The sequence below is a fragment of the Nycticebus coucang genome, chromosome 12 (assembly GCF_027406575.1).
Source record: "Nycticebus coucang isolate mNycCou1 chromosome 12, mNycCou1.pri, whole genome shotgun sequence".
NCBI lineage: Eukaryota > Metazoa > Chordata > Mammalia > Primates > Lorisidae > Nycticebus > Nycticebus coucang.
The window spans coordinates 72,102,249-72,127,079 of NC_069791.1; the positions used below are offsets into that span (position 1 = coordinate 72,102,249).

General features: G+C 42.6%; 1 protein-coding gene across 4 annotated transcripts in view; it reads left to right on the forward strand.

Moving 5' to 3' along the window:
• Positions 1-24,831, forward strand: part of CUX1 (cut like homeobox 1) — a 383,513-nt gene that overhangs the window by 167,019 nt on the left and 191,663 nt on the right. For all 4 annotated transcript variants that reach the window (XM_053554218.1, XM_053554217.1, XM_053554216.1 and 1 more), the window contains exon 3: positions 4,161-4,208. In XM_053554218.1, coding sequence (XP_053410193.1) covers positions 4,161-4,208 — 48 coding nt within the window. The remainder of the gene's footprint in view (positions 1-4,160; positions 4,209-24,831) is intronic.

Sequence of the window (24,831 nt, forward strand, 5' to 3'; positions counted from 1 at the left end):
AGCAGACACTCAGTACATGGTAACTACAGTTAATGCCTGGGATTATCTCTCCTTATTGCCCCCCAGACCTTGTCTCCCAGCTTCCCTTTCCTACCCCAGGACTGTTGAGTTCTCACAGGTCCTGTGCACTCACCCTCACCATTGGTTTCCATCCCACACCTCTCCTCAAGCTGCTCTCAGCATTCAAAGGGACTCACTGCTGCTAAATCCAGTAGTGTTTCCTCCATCCTCCGTCCTGACACTCTTTCCTCTGTTGGCCCAGGTGTCTTTAGGTTTTGCCTCCACTTCTGAGAGGGGGGCTCACCCTCTGCCAGAAGGTGATTTGTGACTGTGTCTTCAGCACTGGGTTACCTAGTATGGACACTTGACATGTAGCCATTCCAAATGGATGTGCTGAGGTGTGCAGTGCAACCCAGATTTCAAACACTTGATACTAAAAAAGTAATAATTTTCATATTGGTTGTATGTAAAAGGATAAGATTTGGGATATATTGGATAAATGAAATTAAAATTCTGTGTGCGCTGGGCAAGTGTGTAATCTGTCAGCAACAGCCGGGTACAAGCAGGTTTACCTCTTCTTCAGCCACACTGGTACTGGCCTCTGCACCCTGCTGGTTAGTGAGAAGGCTGAATAATACAGCACACCTCATCAGCAAGTTGCCTTCATACAAAGCCTTACTGGAAAACAAACAGCAAACAAACCCCAGCCATCATCTTGTGTTTGCAGTTTGTGACAAAAGTACCTTGGCGTGATCATCCTGCCTGTTTGTCCTTGTCTCAGGGAGGGAGAATAGGCCCACCCTCCAAGAGCTTCTGAGAGGCTCTGCCCTGACCTCCCCTGTTCCACACCCCTGTGCTGCCCACATTTCTGGCAAAGCGTGGCTTATTCTTCATGATTAAAATGTAGGCTTTTGGCCAGGCACAGTGGCTTATGCCTGTAATCCTAGCACACTGGGAAGCCAAAACAGGAGGTTTGCCTGAGTTCAGGAGTTTGAGACCAGCTTGAGCAAGAGTGAGACCCTCAATCTCTACTAAAAATAGAAAAGTAAGCTGAGTTTGGTGGTGTGTACCTGCAGTCCCAGCCACTCAGGAAGCTCAGGAAGCTGAGACAAGGAGGATCACTTGAGCTCAGGAGTTTGAAGTTGCTGTGAGCTTTGATGATGACACTACACTCTAGCTGTGGGAGACAGAATGAGACTCTGTCTCAAAAAAAAAAAAAAACAAGACTTTCCTGTTGACCCTGGGTGGGCTCACACAGGAATCTTTCTTCCATCATTCTTTGCCCTTTCCATCCTCTTTTCCCTTCTAGTGTTGTATCTTGTCCTCTTATCTTTCTTTAAAGTGCAGTGGGGGAAACAAGGTAGTATGTTGGTTTCCCATTGCTGCTATAACAAATTACCAGGGATTTAGAGACTTAAAACAACAGAAATCTGTCATCTGACATGGTTAGAATTCAGGAGTCCGGGAATGGGATTTGTTGGGCTGAAATCAAGGTGTCAGCCAGGTTGTATTCCTGTTAGAAGCTCTAGAGAAGGATGGTTCCTTGCCTTTCCCAGTGTCTGGAGCTGCCTGTGTTCCTATATCATTTCTGACCTCTGCTTCTATTCTCAAATGTCCTCTGACTCTGACCCCGCCTGATGCTTCCCTTTTGTAAGGACTACCTCCTTACATTGGCCCACCTGTTTAATCCGGGATAATCTCCCGACTCAGGATCCCTAACATAATCGTATCTGCAAAGGCTTTTTACTATATAACCTAATGTGGTCACAGGTTCCAGGGATTAGGACATGGACATCTTTGGGGAACCGTTATTGTACCTACTACAGATAGCTTTATTTATCTAAGAAGAGATTGATAAAGAGTTTGATTGTTTTTTTGTCATTGAACTTGTAAAAATACAGCAAATCTTCCAGCATAGGACCAAAAAACATTGACATCTCCAGAGAGGTAGTTATCATTGTGTTTAAGATCCATTAGAAAAATGTATAATTAAAGGGAAGTGATAAGCTTCTTGACTACCTGTTCTTACAGGGTTACAACATGAAATAATGCGGACTGGTTATGTTTGACAGCTTATGGTCCAGGCCTGACCAAAAGGTAATTCGGTGATGCTGGAAAGGTTCATTATCTGTGCTGTCCCAAGCAGTAGCTTCCAGCTTTGTGGAGCTACTGAGTCCTTGAAATATGGCCAGTGTGGCCCAATTTTCAACTGTATTTAATTTTAATTAAGTTATACTTACGTACAGCCAGCCACATGTGCCAGTGGCCATGGTATTGGATGGCACTGGATAGAATGAGATTTTCTTATCTCGGGCCTTTAGATAGGCTGTAGGAAGCCCCTGAAGAAATAGTTGGCAAAGGTTTATACTTGGGGGGGGAAGGTCAGTAGCTTTCCTTAGATTTCTAGAAGGTTTCATGGCTCCAAAAAGTTCAGGTTCAAAACAAAAAGAGCCCTGACTTGCACAAAATGCCCAAAGCCATTCTCCCTAAGGATCTACGGGGACCCTGAGTGAGGTGAGTGGGCCAGATTTCAGGAGCTTAGGATGGAAGGAGCTTTGATTTAGGTGTATGGCTAAAGGAATACAAAATGCTATTGGTCAGTCTGTTGCCGGAGAGCCTGTGTGCACACACTGTTGACCAGGACAGCTCACCATGGGGCTGGAGTTCTCTCCCCATCCATCAGCCCGGTGCCAGAGAACACCACCTGCTGTTGTGCCCAGGAGTAGGAATCAGGAATATAGTATTAATTGAGCATTCTCTAGTGCCAGGAACTGTGCAACCCACTTTAATCACACTTTTATCCCTTTTATCCCTTTTCCTTACCAGGAAGATAGGATTATCCTAAAGCACATTAGAGATGGAGACAGAGGCTCAGGAGGGAGGTGACTGTGTCCCCACACCTAGTAGTGGCTGAGTCAGAATTCGGAATCAGGGTCTTCTGCTATGCCCGCTGCCTTTTGTATTCTGGCACCTGTTCTTGAGGGGTGGGGCCCTGCCCAGAGCCAGGCATCCTGAGGACAGAGCACTGTAGCCCTGTCCTGTTTGAACCTGTGAGAGTCCTGTCTTCCAAGCTCACATGCCACATCCCCTGTAAAACTGCTCATCTCCTTCATCTGAATTAATCATTCCTTTTTCTGAAATAATAGCTCTGGTTTCCTCCCATATTATAGTTGGCTGGATGCAAGCTCTACCAACACTGGTCAGTTTCAGTTGGGTGTGTACATCAGGGTTAGCTTGGGAACTTGAACAATTTTTATAGATGCCCAGGCCTTGTCCTAGACCTATTAAATGTGACCTGGCAATAGACAATGCTTAGAGAAGTAGCTTGTAGCCTAAACTCTGAGTAAAAACAAAATTGCCATAGTTGTGTCTTTTTGAAGTACAGTAGAACCTCTGTAAGTTGACCACCGAAGGGACAATAACAAACTGGTCAATATGTGGAAGTGGTCGGTAGGCCTGTTAGTAAGTAGGCCCACTGTACTGCTACATACATGTGCTGCGTGTCCTGCGTATGCAACTTAAGTCAACTTAAGGAAGTGGTCAGTATAGAGAGGTGGTCAACTTTGGAGTTTCTACTGTGTTTAAAGCACTGTCTCAATTACTTCATTTTAAATAAAATTCTCTCAAGGAGATCACACATACATACATACCTACAGGATGTCTCAGTGTTACAAAATAGGTCCTGATAGCTTGGCATAAAATTTCCAGTGACTTTATCAGACATGGATTCTAAACAGGCCATATCTCCCATTAACATTTCACAAAAATATCCCCTAAAATTCAGCACAGTGGCCCAAATCCATTTTGTATAGAAACAGTAATCAAACCTACAGTATGTTTTATTTTATTCTAACCAAATTATCTCACTTAGGTGACATCAGCAAAATCTTCAGTCTATAGCACTTTCAAAATGGGGCCTGTATTACCAGGACTTAGTAGAAATAAGGTCTAGTTGTGTTCTTCAGCAAGTTAGTTGACGTCCTGGAATGCCAGCAGTATTATTTATGTTTTGGGGACTGGAGGAGCAGGAGAGGATCGGGGCTGCTGTATAAGGTGATAATCAGCACTGAATATGCAACTGCTTTTAGGAGGCCTTAACCAGTGTTTCCCTTCTCTTTCCTTCTCAAATGGCTGTTTCCTGACCCACCCTCTTGCTCCAGGATTTGCGCAAGCAGGTAGCACCGCTGCTGAAGAGCTTCCAGGGGGAGGTAAGCTTTTATATTTATTTCATATCCTGAGCCACCCTTGGTAGTTAATTGGTCATTCTTTTTATTCTTTTATTCACATCAAATAAATACCATGTGCAGAAGGCACTCAGGCAGATGGAGCCTTCACGGCTGCTCTGACCCAGCATCATGCAAATCTTGGGCTCTGTAATGTGAATTTTCTACTGGGTCCTCAAATAAAGCCTTCAAATAAAGCTTGTACTTCCCACAGTTGACTGAGTCTGTTCAGACTACAGCCTGTGGGAACCAAAGGACCTCTTCCAGGGAGCCACAGTGTTTGCCAGCTGGCCTGGGGCTGCCACTGGCCACAGGTGAGGGGCTGAGTGGGCTTTGATGGAGATGGGCGGCCAGAGAGGACTGCCACTTAATCTAAGGCTTGAAACACAGCCTCAGGCAGAAGCCACAAGGAACGAATTTGGGCTCAGTATAAGGAAATGATTTCTAACAAATCCTTCCAGAGAAGGATAGAGTCATCTGGCAGATGGCACATGGGCAGCAAGTCACCTGGGATGTTAGTAAGAACAGCTATGGGGGTCACAGTGGGTGACATTCCTTGCCAACTTTTCTTGTAGGGATTCAGTGAAATTTAGAAAGCCAGATATTTCATTAATGTGGAATTATTCATAATCACCTCTTGCACTTCTCATATTGGAAAAGTGGAAGTAGGAATATACCAGGCTGGCAAGGAGAAGGAGCAAGATTTTTCCAAAGCCCCTGAAAGTGCACGTATTGGTATAGTCTTGGCAATTTTATTTTCTTACAACTACCCAAGTCACACGGGAAGGGGCAGGCTTAGGGGAAGCGAGACACGGAAGGTTCCACCTAGAATGCAAGTGACGTGAAGTGGTACCTCAGATGGTCACAGGTCCAGGTGGGCTGGACACCTGAGCCCAGAGCTTACAGAGGAAGAGGTATGGTTGCCATCAGCAGATTCCTCAGCAGGCACATGTTAGCAGGGTCAGGGAAGGAAGGGAGCTAGGAGAGGCCAGAAGAGAAGATTTCGGGATAATTCAGGGACCCATCTGGAAAGAAGAATGCGACAGTGAGACCCTATGTCCTGAGCATACAAAGGCACAGATGGATGCCTCAATCCAGGTCTTCCACGGACTGAACAGTCATTTCCTCACCATGGTATCTCCAAACCCTCTCAGCAGGAGGGAAACTGTTTGCCTTATACCTACCCACATTTGATCTTACCTGTTTTGTTACCTGTTCATCAACTTTGAGAAACCCGCTGGCTTAGTATTTCGCTAGCTGAAAGAGTTCAATGTACATGTTGTGTGTTGGCTTATTTTTCTTTCTTTTTGAAAAATTTCAAAGCTACAGAAAAGTAGGAAGATTGGTTCAATGAGCACCTGTACGCTCTTTACTCAGATACTTGTTAACATTTTGCCTCAAATTCCTGACTCCTTTTGCTAAATATTTAAAAGCAAGTTGCAAACAGCAGGCCCCATACCTTTAAATACATTTGTGTGGCTCTTAAAATTATGGAAGCATTAACAACCACAGTAACCACAAATGTCATGCCTGGGAAAATTAACAGTAATTCTCAGTTTATCATCTAACATTAGGTCCAAAATCAGATTTTCCCAATTATCCCCAAAATGTTTCTTTTTAACTGCCTTCTCCCCAATCAGGCTTACACGTTGCATTTGGAGATACGTATCTTGCATCTATTTTAGTGTAGAACACCTTTCAGCCCAGCCCCCTTACCTTTATTATTATTATTTTTGAAGGATCTAAGCTAGTTATCTAATAGGTCAACCCATATTCTCAGGAGGGTAATGGGTTTTGTTCTGGGTATATTAAATTGGAAACATCTAGGCTTCCTATTTGCCTATTTTTTTTAAGGCTATTTGAAAGATTAATTTTTTAGCACCATTAATTTTTATCAAGCCTCTGCTACTTGTTTTATTTTTAAAATAAATTATATTGTTTATATTTAAGGTATATGACATGATACCATGGGGTGCAAATAATAAAACGGTGTTTAGAGTAAAAGCAAATTAACATATCCATCATCTCACACAATCTCATGTATTTACCTTTTTTGTGTATGGAGCAAGAACACGTAAAAATCTCACTTAGCAAAAATCCCTAATACTGTGCAATTTACTGTAGTCTTCATGCTGTACCTTAGATCTCTAGATGTGTGAATCTACATGTCTGAAAGTTTGTATCCTCTGACTTACATCTTCCCATTTCCCCCTCCTTCCCCAAATGCTGTATTTATGTTAAATAATTTGTGTGATCTGGTAAGCTGGCTTTAGTTACAAGGGATGAGATCCTACTTGCTTCTGAAGGATGAACTTACGTGGCAGAACATGATGATGAGGGGGAAACATGTGCAGGCTCAGTTTTCCCATAGAGCCAGAGGGGCAGCATGTTCTGGGCTAACAGGGGGCAAGATCTGATGGCTTGGTTGTTTGTAGAGCTGTTATCTCTAATCAGAGGCTCTTTACCCCTCTTCAGCGTCTGCCAAATGTGATTTCATTTATTGGATGTATTCTTTGAGCTTGTCCCAAGGTACATCAAATCCTTCTACAAAACTGTCCTGTGTTAGTGAAGGCATCTTCCTTGCTCCAGAATTTATATATAGATTATTTCCTTCTTTGATTCCCCCAAAAGATAAAAAAAAAACAACGAAAGATGTTTGTCATATGGTAAGAAATTCACGTAGGACTTTAGGGTTCCTACAAGAACATATATTTGTAGCATGTTATGTTGTAGAAAAACATTAATATGGGCTGGGCATCCCTTAATGCTTTCAGTGGTTTCCCAGTCCAAAGTCCAGACCCTTCCCTCCTATGATCTGTGAGTTCAAGTGTGACCTGATAACTGTTTAGACCCCCCTCGCCATCTGTCTCTAATCACTGAATTTCTGTGAGGCCTCTGAATGTTCTGCCTGCCATCCTCTGGAAAGCTGACTTGCTTCCTGAAGCACTCCTGCCCTCCTTCCACTTTCCCTGGCTTACAATATTTCACATTTCTTAATCAAAGAAATTGAAATCAAGACTCATCTTCCCTCTCTGCCAAATAATAGGCTAGGTTCCCTCTACTATGTACCCCTTTGCACCCTGCACTGCTTGTGGCAGTGTTTGTCACAATGTCTGAGAGCTACTCATTACTCTGTATTACTGATGTAAAGCCAGCCACTATGTCTTGACCTCCTAGCATCTGTTACAGTTCTTAGAACTGAAACATACGGCTCTCAAAAATGGTTGTTAAAAAAAAAAAACTGGTTATTAAATAAATGATGGAAGAGTGAAGTCCCTCTGACATGGTTTTAAAAACATTTTGCTTCTGTCCTTTCATTATGATGTGTTGCTATTAATAAGCTGTTAATAAGCTTATCCCATAAGCTATGCTTGGGAATACCTTTAGAACAGTGGTTCTCAACCTTCCTAATGCCGCAATATATTTTCATTGTTACAAAGGGGTCATGACCCACAGATTGAGAACCGCTGCTTTAGAGGAAGCTAGTAACTGTATTTGCCGCTTTAGAGGAAGCTAGTAACTGTATTTGTTGTCTTTGATTAAGAAATTATTTGATTAAGAAATTTGAAATAGGGCGGCGCCTGTGGCTCAGTGAGTAGGGCGCCGGCCCCATATGCCGAGGGTGGCGGGTTCAAACCCGGCCCCGGCCAAAAACTGCAACAAAAAGAAAAAATAGCCGGGCGTTGTGGCGGGTGCCTGTAGTCCCAGCTATTTGGGAGGCTGAGGCAAGAGAATCGCGTAAGCCCAAGAGTTAGAGGTTGCTGTGAGCCGTGTGACGCCACCGCACTCTACCCGAGGGCAGTACAGTGAGACTCTGTCTCTACAAAAATAAATAAATAAATAAATAAATAAATAAATAAATAAATAAATAAATAAAAAAGAAATTTGAAATATTCCCAGCTACTCGGGAGGCTGAGGCAAGAGAATCGCTTAAGCCCAGGAGTTGGAGGTTGCTGTGAGCTGTGTGAGGCCACGGCACTCTACCGAGGGCCATAAAGTGAAACTCTGTCTCTACAAAAAAAAAAAAAAAATTTGAAATATTGTAATCATAACAATTATAATTATTGTAGCAAAGTCAACAAGTTTAGTTATTTATTTATTATTGCTTGATTGATTAATTGCTGTACCTAATTTTGTGTGTTGTACAAGCTAGCCAATTGATGGAGCAGGAAGAGGTGTACCCTAAGTGTTCAATCTAGTTTAAAGCTCATTCTAGCCCAATATTTAAACACTCACACACTCTAGGAAAATGCTAAGTCTTTCAAATTTTCTTGCCCCTCCTTATTTTCTAAGGAGGTCTGAAGGTATGAGAAGCTGGCTCACACAATCTCTTGGGAGTCAGGGATCAAGTATCTTAGGGGAAGAAAATCCTCTTAAGAACTAACCAATGTGTTTTATTAAAGAGGAAATAAAAGACTGAAAAACCTGTGCAGCTAAGCATCAACTTTTAGAAAGGACATCTCAAAATAATGTCAAAGAACACTTAAAAAATAAAGTACAACAGAATAAGTTCGAATAGGAAGAAGGCAGTGATACTCATGTAATTAGTAATAATATAAGAACAGAAATGAATCAAAAATAAAACCAAGATGCGAGAAAGAAATATTCCAAAAATTGGTTTTTTATAAAGATTGCCATAATTGACAAACCATCTTACTAATCAAGAGAAAAAACATGTTAGGAAGAAAAATGAGGATAACATTGCAGGTGCAACACACGTTTAAAAGATATAAGGGAATACTATAAGCCATTTATGCCAATACATTTTAAAATGGACAAATTTCTAGAATATTGTAACTACCAAAGCTGATTATAGAAGAAGTAGAAAACTTGAATAGCCCTGTAACGATTACAGACATATTTCCACAAGGTTCAAACCGTTTTTCTGGGAGGCTTTTATCAAGCATTCACAAAACAGTTCTAATACATAGGAAAGTTCAAAGGTAGAAGGAACACTTCTTAAGTCATTTTATATGGCTAGTATAACCTTGATGCCAAACCAGACAAAAATAGCACAAGAAAGAAAGTTTAGAAGCCAGTCTTGGCCAGGTGGAGTGGCTCACACCTATAATCCTAGCACTCTGGGAGGTCAGGGTGGGTGGATTGCTTGAGCTCAGTAGTTCAAGACCAACCTGAGCAAGAACGAGTCCTTGTCTCTAAAAATAGCTAGGCATGGTGGTAGGTTCCTGTAGTCCCAGCTACATGGGAGGCTGAGGCAAGAGTTTGAGCTTGCTGTGAGCTATGACACCACAGCATTCTACCAAGAGTGACAAAGTGAGACTCTGTCTCAAAAAATAAAATTAACAAATAAAAGCAAGTCTTATTTATGAAAAGATATGCAGAAGTCTTTTAAAAGGTATTGGTAGGGCGGCGCCTGTGGCTCAGCGGGTAGGGCGCCGGTCCCATATGCCGGAGATGGCGGGTTCAAACCCAGCCCCGGCCAAAAAAAAAAAAAGGTATTGGTAAATTGGAGTCTATCAAGTTTGGTATATCTCAAGAATGCTGTTTAGTTTGAAGTTACAAAAATTTATTAATGTAAATTCATGTCATTAGCAGATTAAAGATTGAAAAAGATATTTCAGTAGTTACAGGAAAAGAATTTGCTAAAATTCAAGTCCATTCATGATTAGAAACTAACAGCAAACTGGGAATAGAGAGAAACTTCTTTAACATGGTAAAAAGAATTTATCAAAAACCTACATATATCAGACACGGTGAGGTTAAAGACATTTCCTTTAAACCCAAGAACAAGATGAATACCTACTATTACTGCTTTCATTTAACATTGTGCTACTGGCAATCTTAGCTAGCAGAGAAGGCAAAAAAAAAAGAAAAAGAAAGAAAGTATAGTCAGCCCCCAACTTATGATGGTTCAACTGAGGACTTTCCAACTATGATGGTAGAAAAGTGATAGGCATTCAGTAGAGGCTGTATTTTAAATATCTGTATAACTGTTCTATGTTTCAGTTTTAGTACTGCGTCCAGCAAATTACATGAGATATTTAACACTTTATTATAAAATACGCTTTGTGTTAGATAATGTTGCCCGACTATAGGCTTATGGAAGTATTGTGAACACATTTAAAATAGGCTAGGCTAAGCTATGATGTTTGGTAGGTTAGTTTATTAAATGCATTTTTGACTTATGCTATTTTCAACTTAGTTTTATTGGGATGTAACCCCATCGTAAGTCCAGGGGCATCTGTAATGGAAGAAATAAAACTGTCATTTCTCAAGTGAGCCTCAATTTTTTAACAAGATTGCTAGATATAAAATCAATATACAATGTAATTACATAACTCTGCATCATAAGCAAGCCAAAAATGTAATTTTAAAAAAGGATACCACTAGAAATAGCAATAGCAAAAAAAAGATACCTAGAAATAAATATAACAATACATAAGAACTCTTTCTGGAGAAAAATATAACATTTATATTGAAGGAAGTTAAAGAAGTTTTAAACAGAGAGAGATAAGGAATTCATTTCCACTATTATTAAAAAGGTCGGTTTTCTCCAAATCGATCATAGACTCAGTTGTTGTAGTGAAAAGCTGATTCCTGAATTTATATGTATATAAGAGCAAGTGGTCAGTAATAGCAGAGAAAACATTAAAAAAGAACAAGTTGGGGGATTTTCCCTAATGGAACATGATAAAGAAACCAAAAACTGACCTATGCATATATAAATAGAAGCCAGATATATTGCAGAGATGGTATTACAGATCAGTAAGGAAAGGGAGGACTTTTCATGGTCCTCTGACAATTGGTTATAGAGTTAACTGAAACTGGAGCCCAACCTCACATCATGTGCAAACACAAATTATAGGAAAAGACTAATAATGGGAAAGCTTTGAACCTTTTAAGAGAAAGTATAGAATGGGATGACGTTGGGTTAAGGAGGATTTCTTAAACAGAAAACGATAAAGGAAGAAATTATTACAATCAGCTACATTAAATTTTTCAAGTAAGAGCTTCTCTCCATCCCTAAAAAAGATTCCCTTAAAAAGGTGAAAAGATAAGCCCAAGGCACTGCTAGCTCGATTGTACCTTCCTGTGAACTAGAAAAAGGTTCTGTCTTTTTCAAGACATTTCATATCATGTGTTAGAACAATAACATAATAAAGATACAGACTTACCTTATTGTTTATCTTGATAAAGATTCAAATGCCTGTGATATGAATGGTGCCTCCTAGACTTGTGGGTACATAGTCAGATCTGGGATAGCCTCGGCCACAAGCTACAAACCCAGAGGAGGTAGTTGTCTGACCTATAATGAACAAAAGATTTTCCCTTGTTGTGACAAAGGTGGCCCATTCGCTGTTTACGGTGAATATATCTTGCTCTGAGCCTCTATCTTGCTCTTACTCTATAAACCTTTCTCTTTTGGAATAAACCTGTTTCATGCTTGCCTTAAAAAAAAAAGATTGATGTTCAGGGCGGCGCCTGTGGCTCAAAGGGGTGGGGTGCCGGCCTCATATGCCGGAGGTGGCGGGTTCAAACCCAGCCCTGGCCAAAAACCACAAAAGAAAAAAAAAAAAAAAAAAGATTGATGTTCACATAGTAGAACCTTTGTAAGTTGACCACCTAAGGGACTATAACAAACTAGTTAACATACAGAGGTGGTCAACATAAGGAACTAGGCCTACTGTACTGGTAAGTACATGTGACACATGTCCAGTCTATGAAAATGAGGTCAGTGTAGGGAGGGTATCAACTATGGAGGTTCTACTATATTAAAAACTCTTACATACCAGTAGGAAAAGAAATCCCAGTAAGAAAGTGAGGAAAAATCATGAACATAATTCTCAGAAAAGAAAATCAAAATGGTCAATAAATATATGAGAAGATGTTCGAGCTCAGTGATAATCAGAGAAGTACAAATTAAAATAATTCACATACAAATTATTCATACCGACCCTGTTGGCCAAAATTGAAAACTCAAGGTAGGAATGTATATTGGTTTAAACTCTTTTAAACCAATCTGGGGCGGAGCCTGTAGCTCAGAGAGTTGGGCGCTGGCCCCGTATACCGAGGGTGGCGGGTTCAAACCTGGCCCCAGCCAAACTGCAACAACAACAACAACAAAAACCAGGCGTTTTGGCGGGCGCCTGTAGTCCCAGCTACTAGGGAGGCTGAGGCAAGAGAATCATCTAAGCCCAAGAGTTGGAGGTTGCTGTGAGCTGTGACGCCATGGCACTCTACCTAGGGCGATAAATAAATAAATAAGACTTAAAAAAAAGAACAGTAAGAAAAGGATAAATAGGAAACTCAGAATAGAGGTTTTCATAGAGGTGCACAAAGGAGGTTTCAGAAGTCTTAGGAATATTCTCACAGCTACTGATTTTGTTACTCATATGAGATCTTTCAAAAAGAGATACCCTTGCTTATGAGGCAATAGCTACATAATTCTTTTTTGTATGTCAGAAACTGAGTATTCTCTTTGCATTTCATCTATGATCAAGTTTAGTCTCCCAGGTTAAATAGATGCTTTATGTAAAGCCAGGTATATAGGCAGACATGTTTACAGTAACATTCAAATGGTGCCCTAGTGAGTACCATTTGGGGGGCATGTGAGGGGGAATGTAATATATTCTCCTCATCCTTCACAAGGTTCATGGCTGAGACCCCTATGGTAGAATACAGATTAACAAGGGAAAAGCATTTATTTAATAAAGTTTTGTGACACAAGCACCTTTGGAAAATAATAGGAACACTTGATATTTTTATGGACAGCCATGCAGAAGTTGGCTTGGACAACAAAAGGATACGATCTCTCAGTAACAACTGGGGTGAACTGAGCAAGGCCTGCCTGTTTGGATTTTTTCCTGCATCCGGGTGACATTCCTTTCCTCCAGGTCACCTATCACATGAGGGTCTCTAGGGGAGAAGAGAGAGAGAAGGTCAGAGAGACCTCGACCTTCCTGCTTCTACAGTTTGTTGAAGTGCTAAGAGGCCATATCCACATCCTGAACCCCAACAGGAAGTCCAAACACGGTGCTAAGTGCTTTTCAAGCATACATTTGCCAGGTCCTCACAGTTGTGAAAAGTACCTTCTGCTCTATGTCCCTCTCGACTTCAGCTTTCTTCTCTCTCTAGAGGCAGAAGTGCCACTTTCTCAATCCCTGGTCCCACTGCAGGTGCTCAGAGCCACCGTGCTTGTATCTCTTATCTCCTCCCCATCTTCAGCCTAGATCATTCCTATCAGCATTCCTACCAGCTCTACTGTCTATCTTGAGGGAGAGACAGAAAACCTCCTTGTCCCCACCCCCCACTCTCCCTGACCCTTTAGTCCTCCGCTCTCTTACCTCAGCAACACTCAGACCACCCGACGGTCCTGACGTTCCTTTGTTAACATACTCTCCTCTCTTGACCTCCCATGATACTATACCCTGTGGGTCTCTTTTCATTTCTCTGGCTATTGCTTTTTAGTCTCCTCGCGTAATTCCTTCTATTCTTCCTTTTCCATTAGACTTCTGAATAAAGGTGCTCTTTGCCATGTAATATCTCAGTGTCTATATGCTGAATACACAGACTTCTGTCTAACCTGGTCTTTTTGATTTCCGGGCTCATATGAGACTGCCTATTAGCCATTGTGTCTCTGACTTCCACACCTGCCTAAATTTCCTCCTCTTTCCTTTCTTGGGAAGTATCTGCCCAGTCCACCTAGTTGCCTAATCTGGAAATCTAGGACACCCTCCTGCTCTATCCTGTTACCCCACCAGTCATGTGGTTGTATGTCATTGCAAACCATGGATTTCCCAGTGGGTCTCTCTCTTTCAGCTCTTCCCACCCCTACCCCTTGGCTTTTTTTCATTTTCTCACTTAGAAACTTCCAGTGGTTCCACAGAGCCCTGAAAATAAACACAGAGCCCTGAAGGAGGCCTGCAGACTGCCCAGCCACCCACATGCCCCAGCCACTCCTTCCCAGCAGGTTCTCTGTGCTTCTTGCGGCTGCTTCTGCCCAGCTGCTTCCCTCTCCCTCGTCCTCTCCTACTCATTCCTCAGGACCCTACTCAGCGTCATGACCTCAAAGAGATCTTCTCTGACCATCCATCTAAATTAAGGCCCTCTTATTAATTCTCCTGTAGTACCTTGTTCTTTTGTTTCAGAACGCTTTTCTCAACGTTTCTGTGTTTGGTTTCTGTGTCTATTTGGCCTCCTCTGCACTCAAGACCTAGACTAAATGCTTCCACTAGATTGGGTAGATGGATGCAGATAAAGAAACTAAGCCTGGGGGAGCGTAGGTGGCCCTAACTCACACGGATAATGATGGCAGGACCGGGCCTCCTCCCTGGGAGCCCGCAATGTTTTCTGCGTAACCCATCTCATTCTCTTGCGTCACTAGTTGTAGGAAGTACTAAGCTAGGTTCTCTCAAAGGGCTCTTTCCCTAGGTAAGAGATTAGTGCCCATTCATGTGCCTTAGGTTGGTGTGTGAGGAAGTCCATGATTTACCTTAAACTGTACACAGGGTGCCAAAAAAAATGTATACATGTTTTAAGTGACCTTGTTGGAAGTAAAATCAATCATTCCCAAAAAGTGTATGAATTGCAGGTGAAATAGATGCAAGTAGCATGTCTGGCTACGCTCAACCAGTTACGGTACCTTCAGTTCAACTTCTAAAACTAATACATAGATAACATCTCTTAAAAGGTGTGTACATTTTTTTTTTGGCACCCTCTATATTTTCAGCCCTCGAAGTCCTGGGCTTTTGCTCTGGCCAGACTGGTCTTTGTGTATCATCTGAATGTACCATTTGGTTTCTTGAAGCCACTGTTTCTGTTATTAGCACCTTTTGCTCTTCCCCACATGTCAAATGCATTTTTCATCCCGTAAAACATAGCTGTGAATCTGCTTCCTTCGCTTGTATTTTGACTATTTTAGCTTAGTCGTAACTTTTCTCAACCTGTTCCTAAAGTTCTCCCCTTACCTTCCCCTTGCACCAGATTTATATGCTTTGAAGGCCTCTATCTTGTCTATATTACAATATAATTGACAAAAATTGTGTATATTTATGGTATATAATGTGATGATTTGATACACATATACATTATGAAATGATTCCTACCGGTAATTAATATATCCCTTACCTCACATGGTAAATCATGAGAGTGTGTGTGTGTGAGAGAGAGAGAGAGAGAGAGAGAAAAGAACACTTAAGGTCTACTGCCTTAGCAAATTTCATGTGTACAACTTAATATTAGTAACTGTAGTCACTATACTATACCTTAGGTCCCCAGAACTTACTCATTTTATGTAACTAAAACTTTATGCTCTTTGGGGGACTTGAGTATGTGAGGATTTCAGTGTATTTAAGGGGGGAGTCCTTGGGTAATCATCTAAGTATATACCAAGGGATTGCTGTGTGTGTGTGTGTGTACGTACATCTCACATTTTCTTTGTCTCTTGTGAGGCATTTGGGCTGTTTACATACTTTGGTTCTTTTGAATAGTGCTGCAATTAATACGGGAGTGCAGAAACCTCTTCAAGGTATGGATTTCAATTCCTTTGGGTACATACCCAAAAGTGGGGTTCCTGGGTCATATGGTAGTTCTATTTTTAACTTTCCAAAAATTCTCCATACTGTTTCTTGTGATGGCTGTATTAGTTTGCGTTCCCACCAACAGTGTACAAGGGTTCCCTCTCCTCCTCGTCCTCACGAGCACTTGTTAGCTTTTGGTGATGCCTTTCTAACATGAGTGAGATAGTAGCTCACTGAGGTTTTGATAGAGCTGAGTCGTGTGGAGCACCTTTTCACGTACCTCTTGGCCAATTTTATGTCTTTTTTTGAGAAATGTCTATTTAGTCCTTAGCTCATTTTTTGCCAGATTATTTATTTTCTTATTGTTAACTTTTTCCCTCTTTCTGCCCACTCTTGCACAAGACTTATATGCTTTGAAGGCCTGTATCTTGTCTTTGTGTCACCTCCTTTGCCTTACAGAGCTGATTTTGTAAAGCATGTATTCTTAGCTGAATTTCCTCCTCCCTCTTACCTTCTCCTGGTTAGTACTTACTGAGTGCCACATGCGATACTCTACCTAGGTTCCTAAAGACAAAATAGATTGATTCCCTGCCCCAGGTTGGGTTGAGGGGGAGGAGTCAGAGCCATCTTCAAGTTTGGGGTCCAGCATCCCTGCAGGTGACTGTGGAGGGGGCCAGGCACCCTGAGGACAGGCTATTGAATTCTGGCTAGAGGATGCAGGAAGGCTTGGCAAGGACCCTAATATAGCCCTCTGTCCTGGCGCTTTTATGTTAGGACTTCCTTCTCTCCCAGCACAGCCACCCTCAAGCTGTTGGGCCTCGGTGCTGGTGGTGGTGACAGGGACCATGGTGGTAGTGATCGGGTTAGTTTGTTATAATTACTCTATGATAAAATCCCCGGGCCCAGCAAACACGGTGTGTTCCTGTAGCTTTGCTCCATGATGGCTCAATTAGGGGCAGTAGAACTGTGGCGCAGCATTCAGGCCAGCTGCATAATTGAAAGCATATTTTCTCCCCCAAAGCTGCAGCTGGTTTGGTTCTGCTCATGCAGAAAAGGATATAACCTTGCATAACATAGGAAATGAACGGTTGAGAGAGAAGCCAAATTCAATTTCAGTCAGATATGTTGAGGCTAAGCCTGTGATCTATGGGCGCAGGGCAGGAGCCGTGTGCATGTGGAAAGGCGCGCACTCAGCAGTCTATTAATCACGGCCGCCCGCCCGCCCGGCGCTGCCGCCGCCGGTGCCACCGCGCCAGTGTGCCCCTGGACGCGGGCTGGAGCGCAGCCAAGCACTCCAGAAGTTAACCTCTTAAAGACCTGGAGCTGCTTTCTTTTGAATAAATGTAATTTTGTGGTCAGAAATAAATGCTTATGATGTAGCAGGAGCTTTGAAAACAACAGCGAGCCAAAGCTATTACAAATTGCTCTGTGTTGTGGAAGTCAACAGCAGACATCAAAATTCCACGTGTAGGGCAAATTGATTTCGGCCCAGAGCTCTGCATCTATTCAATAAAAGTCCTATTAAACCATTGTATATAATGAACAATCCAGAGCAAATCTAATATTTTCAGTGGATAATTATTTTTAACATCCTCTTAGTAACCACCAATAGATTTCTTAGATGTTTACAGCTCAAACCCAAGTGGGGTCAGCCCTCCCAGCTGAGGGACCTGTGCCAGGCACCAGCTGCCTAGATGGCTCCCCAGACAGGAGGCTCTGGTCAGACCTGGGGCTTGAGGGCAACAGCCTCCCAAAGGTGTGTGTAGGGCTTCTGATACCTTCCAGGGCATGGCACATAGTAGGCACCCGGGAAATGTTTATTGAGTTGACTAGAACTGAGTTAATGCGGAGTAAAAGGAAGCTCAAAGACCTCCAGAAAACTCTGGAAAATGATGTGGTGGCAAATTTGACTCAGAACAGTGAGCCACAAGTAAGGAAATCGAGGTCCTGTATGTTAAAGAGACTGATGTCAGCCCCTGGAGGGGCTGGGGCAGATCAGGCACCCCAGGAAGCCTCAGGACCTGCCAGTTTTACTTCTGTTCCTGACAGCTCAGGAAGCATATATCTTCATCAGGGAAGCCATGCTGGAAGACTCACCAAAATGATTCTTTTGCCAGCTAAGTGGGCGCTGCCTATGCTGCTCCCTTGCCTTGCTCATGGGGGATTGTAATCCTCAGTTCCTACAGTTGTGGAATTATAACTCTTTATGTCAGTATCCTTTCCCAGACCATGAACTTCTGGAGGACAGGATCTGCTCATTCATTCATTCAGTAAGTATTTACTGAACAGCTAAACCCTGGTGTGTGGTAGTGGGGAAATTAATGCATAATTAAAAACCTTTGAATAGGACCTATATCCCCACATGGCACAGTGCTTGGCATGTAGTAGGCCCCCAGTAAGTGATGGATGAATGGATAGAGGGATGGATGGATGGATGGATGAGGATGGGTGGATGGATAATTGGATAGAGGGGATGGGCAGGTAGATGAATGATTGGAAGGATGGATGGATGACTGGATAGAGGGATGAGTGAGTAGATGGATGAATGATTTGATGGGTGGATGGAGGGAAGGAAGGAGGAAGTGAAGGAAGGATGGATGGATGGATGGATGGACGGACGGACACATACATGCATGGATGCCTAGAGAGTTAATACCCCTGGTGTATAGATCAAAAGCATTCCCTGCTGATAAAAAAAGGCTTTATGTCCTGTCTCTTTCTGTTCCTAACCCAGTTTAGGAACATGTCAGCAAGAACACTGGCCCTAGAGTTACCTGGGTTTGAGACCTGGGTTTGAGGCCTGACCTGGTACTGCCCTGGAGGTTTACCAGATCAGCTGGCCTTTCAGGGCCTCTGTCACCTCACATGATGAATGTGGTTTGATATTGTATTTGTTTATAAGAGTAGGCTGACTCTTCATGTTTTTTCCTGGTCTAAAATAATCTTAACTTGAAAACTCAGTCATATAGTATTTATTTGAATGTTGTAGAATTGAAATTATTATTTTATTTTCTGTAGATCTCTATTCCCTTGGAAAAACTCAGCTGGATGTTAATTAGTTTTACTAATGTTCCATCAATTTAATGCAGTAATTCCTTAAGTGAAACTGACACCAAGGACCAGATGGCCAGAAGGCAGGCCATGTCCATTTGTGTGTGATTCTAAGGCAGGGGCACAAAGTGCTGTTTGACATCCGACAGCCCCAAGAAGTTTTGTTGCTTGAATGTGAAGCGGCTCACATCCTGCCCCTCCACCATTCTTCTTCCAGCTGTGCCCTGGTTCCCATTACTAATAATTATTTGCACAGAATTTTATGTCCATGCTCTCTTGCAGCCCTCCCCACCACCCCATGCTAGGGGCATTATCCCCAACCCAAGTAACTGGGCAGGAGGATAGAAGGGAGTTTGAAGGGCAGAGCAGGGGCACAGAGATGTGGTCTGGGTCCCCAGCTGCAGACCTCTCATGGACTCCAAGGCTCCTGGAGCCTTGTTATATACCTAGCCAGGTGCCACCCTCTTGTCACTCTCCACCTCCAGCAAATACTTCAGAACTCAACGAGCCACATGCTCATCTGTGCCCCTCTTAGTTCCAGACAGGTGGGCCAGCAGTCACCAAGCTCAATGGGGGATCGAATAGACCTCTTCCCACCTTTCTAGCTCAGGAATCATGTCCTGTCCTGGCCATGAACAAGGACCTAGAGGGGAAGGGCCACCTTGGTCCACCATTGGTAGGAAGTAGAGATGGACTTGGAAAGCTGGTTCCTCTGAGAGCAGACTGTTAGCACAGCCCTTTGGGTACCTGGTTCGGGGGGGGGGGGGCATTTCTTTGAGCCAGCTGTGGGCCAGAAGCCTCACATGTGTTATCACATTTCATTTGCATAGCAACTCAGCCTGAGCTGTGGAGAGGAGCAAATGGTCCCAGAGAGATGGAGTAACTTGCTCAAAGCCACAGACAGAGCTTATCAGCTATAGAGCTAGAACATGGACTCCAGCATCTGACCCCAAAGCCCATATTTACTCCATAAAGCTTGAGGGGTGTCTTGAAATTGCTTCAGAAGTAGAAGAGGGAAAAACCTGTGTGATTAACGCTTTTATTCTCCAGTGTAAGAAGAGAGACTCATCCCAAGTTCTCTGCAGGAGCATAGAAAGAGAAAAAGACCAGTTCCCAGGGCTCTGTGGGGGAAGGACACAGCTGTGCTCTCCTCTAGCTCCTGGTTCAGATCTCCCCATCCCCAGCTCTCAAATTCTATTTATCCCCAGAGATCACTAGTATTATGGGAGGAATCAGGATGGGAAGTCTGGCCCAGAGACGAGGGGTCAGGTATCCTCCCAGGGCAAACACGGGTTGACAAGTGCCATCACCCTAGGAGCAGTGACATCCTGCCATAGGCATGTGGAGACTCAGAGATCTGGCATTCCTAGGATCCTTGTTAAGGAATTGTCTCTGTTGAACAAGACGCCTTGGCAGGCATGGGAGCAGATTGCTGGGTGTGGACTCCTTCCCTTTTCTTACTTTCTCCTTGCTTCTCTCCGAGGTTCCTACTTAGAGGAGCAAAGAAAACCAAATGAGACAAATCATTGATTTTGGAGTCAAGACAGAGCTGGATTTGAATCCTGACATTGTCACTTACTAACATGACCTTGAGTATGTCATTTTAGTTTCTGTTTCATCTACATAATGGAAAATCTACCTTGTACTTTATTTGTATATATTAATACTTAAAGATCATGGCATATAAGTAGTGCAGAGTGCATTGTAGCTACTATTATTAATCAGATACTCCCCAAGGTCCTTTGACCTCTTAAATACCAGAATCCCAGAATTCTCCAGGATCCAGCCACAGCCTCTGGGTCTCTCACTGCATTCCTGTCCTGTCCACACTCCTCGAGGAACCTTATCTGGACCATCTGGGAGCTGATGGTTCCAGATTCTTATCTCTGGTCCACATCACGTCTCCCTGGAGCACCCTGTTTACATTCCCACATGCTCTGTGGTCACCAGACATGATCACCTCCATATTCCCCATCTCGGGGGATCACCAGTCCCATTTGCCCTGGCCGGACTCAGGAAGGACTCACTCCCACCGTCAGGCTCTGTGAATTGGGTTCCCTGACCTCGGTTTCACTTCCCAATGCACAGCTTCTTCCATCTCCTTCCTGGAGTGGTCTCTCTACCTCCTGTGGTGCTGCCATTGCATCCTGAGTGATCACTCCGTGGTACTCCCTAATCAGCATCCTCACGGGCTCTCTGTACCTTTCAGCATAAAGCCGCCACCCCAGGCACAGTGCCCTTTGTCTTCTTGCACCTTCCTGCACAGCCTGGCCGCAGCCTACCTCTTCCTTCATGCTGCCCTATTCTCCCCTGCTCCGAGGCACAACAGATCCCTTCCCTTCTCTGAACAGGCTATTTCATTTCCATGTCTGTACGCCTTCGCACGGCGCTCTTCCACTAAATATGAAGCTGATCTTTATCTTCTTTAAAACTCACCTTCAGTGGTCAAACCAAAAGATGCAGAGCAGTATCTGTTATATCCTTCCAGTTGTGTTCGGAGAAAAAAAATAAAGGAAGACAATGTGTGTCTTTAGGTGCTTGTGAATACATAAAATGTCTCTGGAAAGATGCAGGAGAGAACCCCCATCTCCAGGCCTGGTGGCTGGGCAGCAGCTGGGCATGGATGGGAGGCAGGCTTACTTTTTACTATAACTTTTGCTTTTCGTTTATTTTCTTTCCTTTTTACAATTAAATGATTTTTAATGTATTCATAACATTGTGCAACCATCACCCTATCTAATTCTAGAACACTTTCATCAGTTCAAAAAGAAACTTCATACCCATTAGCAGGCACTCTCCATGTATTCACCCCAAGCTGTAGCAACCATTTTCTGTCTCTATACATTTGGCCATTCTTAACATTTCATATAAATGAAATCATAGATACATAAGCTTTTTGCTATTAGCTTCTTTCACTTAGCATATTTTCTTTTTTTTTTTCACTTAGCATATTTTCAAGATTCATCTGTGTTGTAGCATATATCAGTACCTCATTACTTTTTATGGCTGAATGATATTCCATTAAAAGGATTCACCATGTTTTCTTTTGGCCATTTGGTCTTTTTCCACTTTTTAGCTATTATGAATAATGCTCTATGAGCATTCATACACATATTTTTGTGTAGGTATACGTTGTCATTTTTCTTGGTTATGTGCCTAGGAGTCAAATGGCTGGGGTAATAGAGTGACTATGTTTGACATCTTGAGACACTCCCATAATATTTTCGAAAGTGGCTGTACTATTTTACATTTCTATCACAGTAATGTAAGAGGGTTCCAGTGTCTCTACATCCTTTCCAACACTTACCATTATCCTTTTTTTGGTCTTCTTTTTTTTGAGACGGAGTCTCACTATGTTGCCCCGGGTAGAGTGCTATGGCGTCACAGCTCACAGCAACCTCAAGGTCTTGGGTTTAATCGATTCTCTTGCCTCAGCCTCCCAAGTAGCTGAGACTACAGGCGCCTGCCACAACACCTGGCTATATTTTGGTTGCTGTTGTCGTTGTTGCTTGGCAGGCCCAGGCTGGATTCAAACCCACCAGCTCCAGTGTATGTGGCTGGCGCCCTAGCCGCTGAGCTAGGCACTGAGCCCTTATCTTCTTAATTATAGTCATCATAGTGGGTGTGAAATGGTGTCACACTGTGGTTTTGATTTGCATTTCCCTAAAGACTATTGATGTTGACTATCCTTTCCCATGTTTTTTGGGCGTTTGTGTGTCTTTAGAGAAATGTCTGTTCAGATCCTTTGCTTATCATCTAATTCAATTAATTGTCTTTTTATTATTGCATAGTATGAGGCCCTTATATATTCTAGAGTACTTTATCAGACATACGATTTACAAAAGTTTTCTTCCATTCTCTGTGTTGTTTATTTTTTACCTTCTTGATAATTTTGTCCTTTAAAGCACAGGTTATACATTTGATGAAATGTGTATCTATTTTTCTTTTGTTACTATCATATCTACAAACCATTGTCTAATCCAAGATCATAAAGATTTACACCTGCATATTTTTTTTAAAGATGTTTTATAGAGTTAGCTCTTCCATTTTGGCCTTTGAGTTAATTGCTGTATATGGTGTAAGGTAGGCATCCAACTTTGTTTTTTTGCATATGAATATCTAGTTGTCCCAGCACCATTTGTTGAAAGACTATATTTGTACCATCAAATTATCTTGTCACTTAGGTCAAAAATCAGTTTTGACTATATGTGAGAGTTCATTTCTAGGTCTAGGCTCTCAATCCTGTTCGATTTTTCTCTATCCTTTCGCTACTATATAGCTTTGTGTTGAGTTTTGATGTTGGGAAGTGTGAATCCTCCAACAATGTTTTTCTTTTTCAAAATTATTGAGCTCCTTTGCATTTCCATAGGAATCGTAGGATCAACTTGTTAGTTTCTGCAAAGAAGACAGCTGGAAATCCCCCCCCCCCCAGTTTTTGGCCGGGGATGGATTTGAACCCGCCACAGCCAGCATGTGGGGCCAGTGCCCTACCCCTTTGAGCCACAGGCACTGTCCAAGACAGCTGGAATTTTAGTAGGCATTATATTGAATCTATAAATCAACTTGGTGATTATTGCTATCTTAATGTTTAATCCATGAACATTGGGTATCTTTTCTTTTGGTTTGGTTTCTTTCAACAGTGTTTTATGGTTTTTGGAGTTTAAGTTGTGTACTTCTTTTGCTAACTTAACTTCTAAGTATTTTATTGTTTTCTAGATGCTGTTATACATTTGCAGTCATTTATTGCTGAAGTATAGAGCAATAGTTGATTTTTATACAGGCATACTTGGTTATACTGGGCTATGGGGTATCATGCTTTACAAATATTGTGCTTTTTCACAGAAGGTTTGTGGCAACCCTGCGTCAGTACCATTTTTCTTTTCTTTTTTTTTTTTTTGTAGAGACAGAGTCTCACTTTATGGCCCTCGGTAAAGTGCCGTGGCATCACAGCTCACAGCAACCTCCAACTCCTGGGCTTAAGCGATTCTCTTGCCTCAGCCTCCCTCGGGAGGGACTACAGGCGCCCGCCACAATGCCCGGCTATTTTTTGGTTGCAGTTCAGCCGGGGCCGGGTTTGAACCCGCCACCCTCGGTATATGGGGCCGGCGCCTTACCGATTGAGCCACAGGCGCCGCCCATCAGTACCATTTTTCCAATAGTATGTATTCACTGCATATCTCTTTGCCATATTTTGGTAATTCTCACACTATTTCAAACTTTTTTTTTGAGACAGAGTCTTACTTTGTCACCTTTAGTAGAGTGCTGTGGTGTCATAATACAGAAACCTCAAACTCTCAGACTCAAACTTTTGCACTATTATTATATCTATTATACAATCTGTTGTCATTGATTGTAGATGTTACTAGTGTTATTTTTTGAGGGCACCATGAACTATGTCCGTACAGGACAGTGAACTTAATAAATGTCTTGTGTGTTCTGACTACATTTCTGACCATCCGTTTCCCCGATCTCTCCCCTTCTCCTTGGGCCTCCCTATCCCTAAGACACAATAATATTGAAATTAGGCTAAGTAATGACCCTCCCAGGGCTTGTAGGTGTTCTGGAGAAAGGAAGAGTTCTCTTTCACTTTAAATCAAAAGCTAGAAATAATTAAGCTTAGTGCGGAACCATGTCAAAGCTCAGACAGACTGACCTCTTGGGTCAGTTAGTCAGGTTGTAAATTCAAAGCAAAACTTCTTGAAGAAAGTCAGAAGTGCTACTGCAGTGAACACATGGATAAGAAAGCACATCTGACTTAATTGCTGATAGGGAGAAAGTTTTAGTGATCTGGATAGAAGATCAAACCAACCACAGCATTTCCTTAAGCCAAATCCTAATCTAGAGGCAAGACCTTAACTCTCTTCAGTTTTGTGAAGGCTGAGAGAGGAGAGGAAGCTGCAGAGGAAAAGCTGGAAGCTAACAGAGGTTGGTTCATGCGGTTTAAGAAAGTAGCCATCTGGGCGGTGCCTGCCGCTCAAGGGAGTCGGGCGCCGGCCCCATATGCCAGAGGTGGTGGGTTCAAACCCAGCCCCGGCCAAAAACTGCAAAAAAAAAAAAAAAAGAAAGAAAGAAGCTGT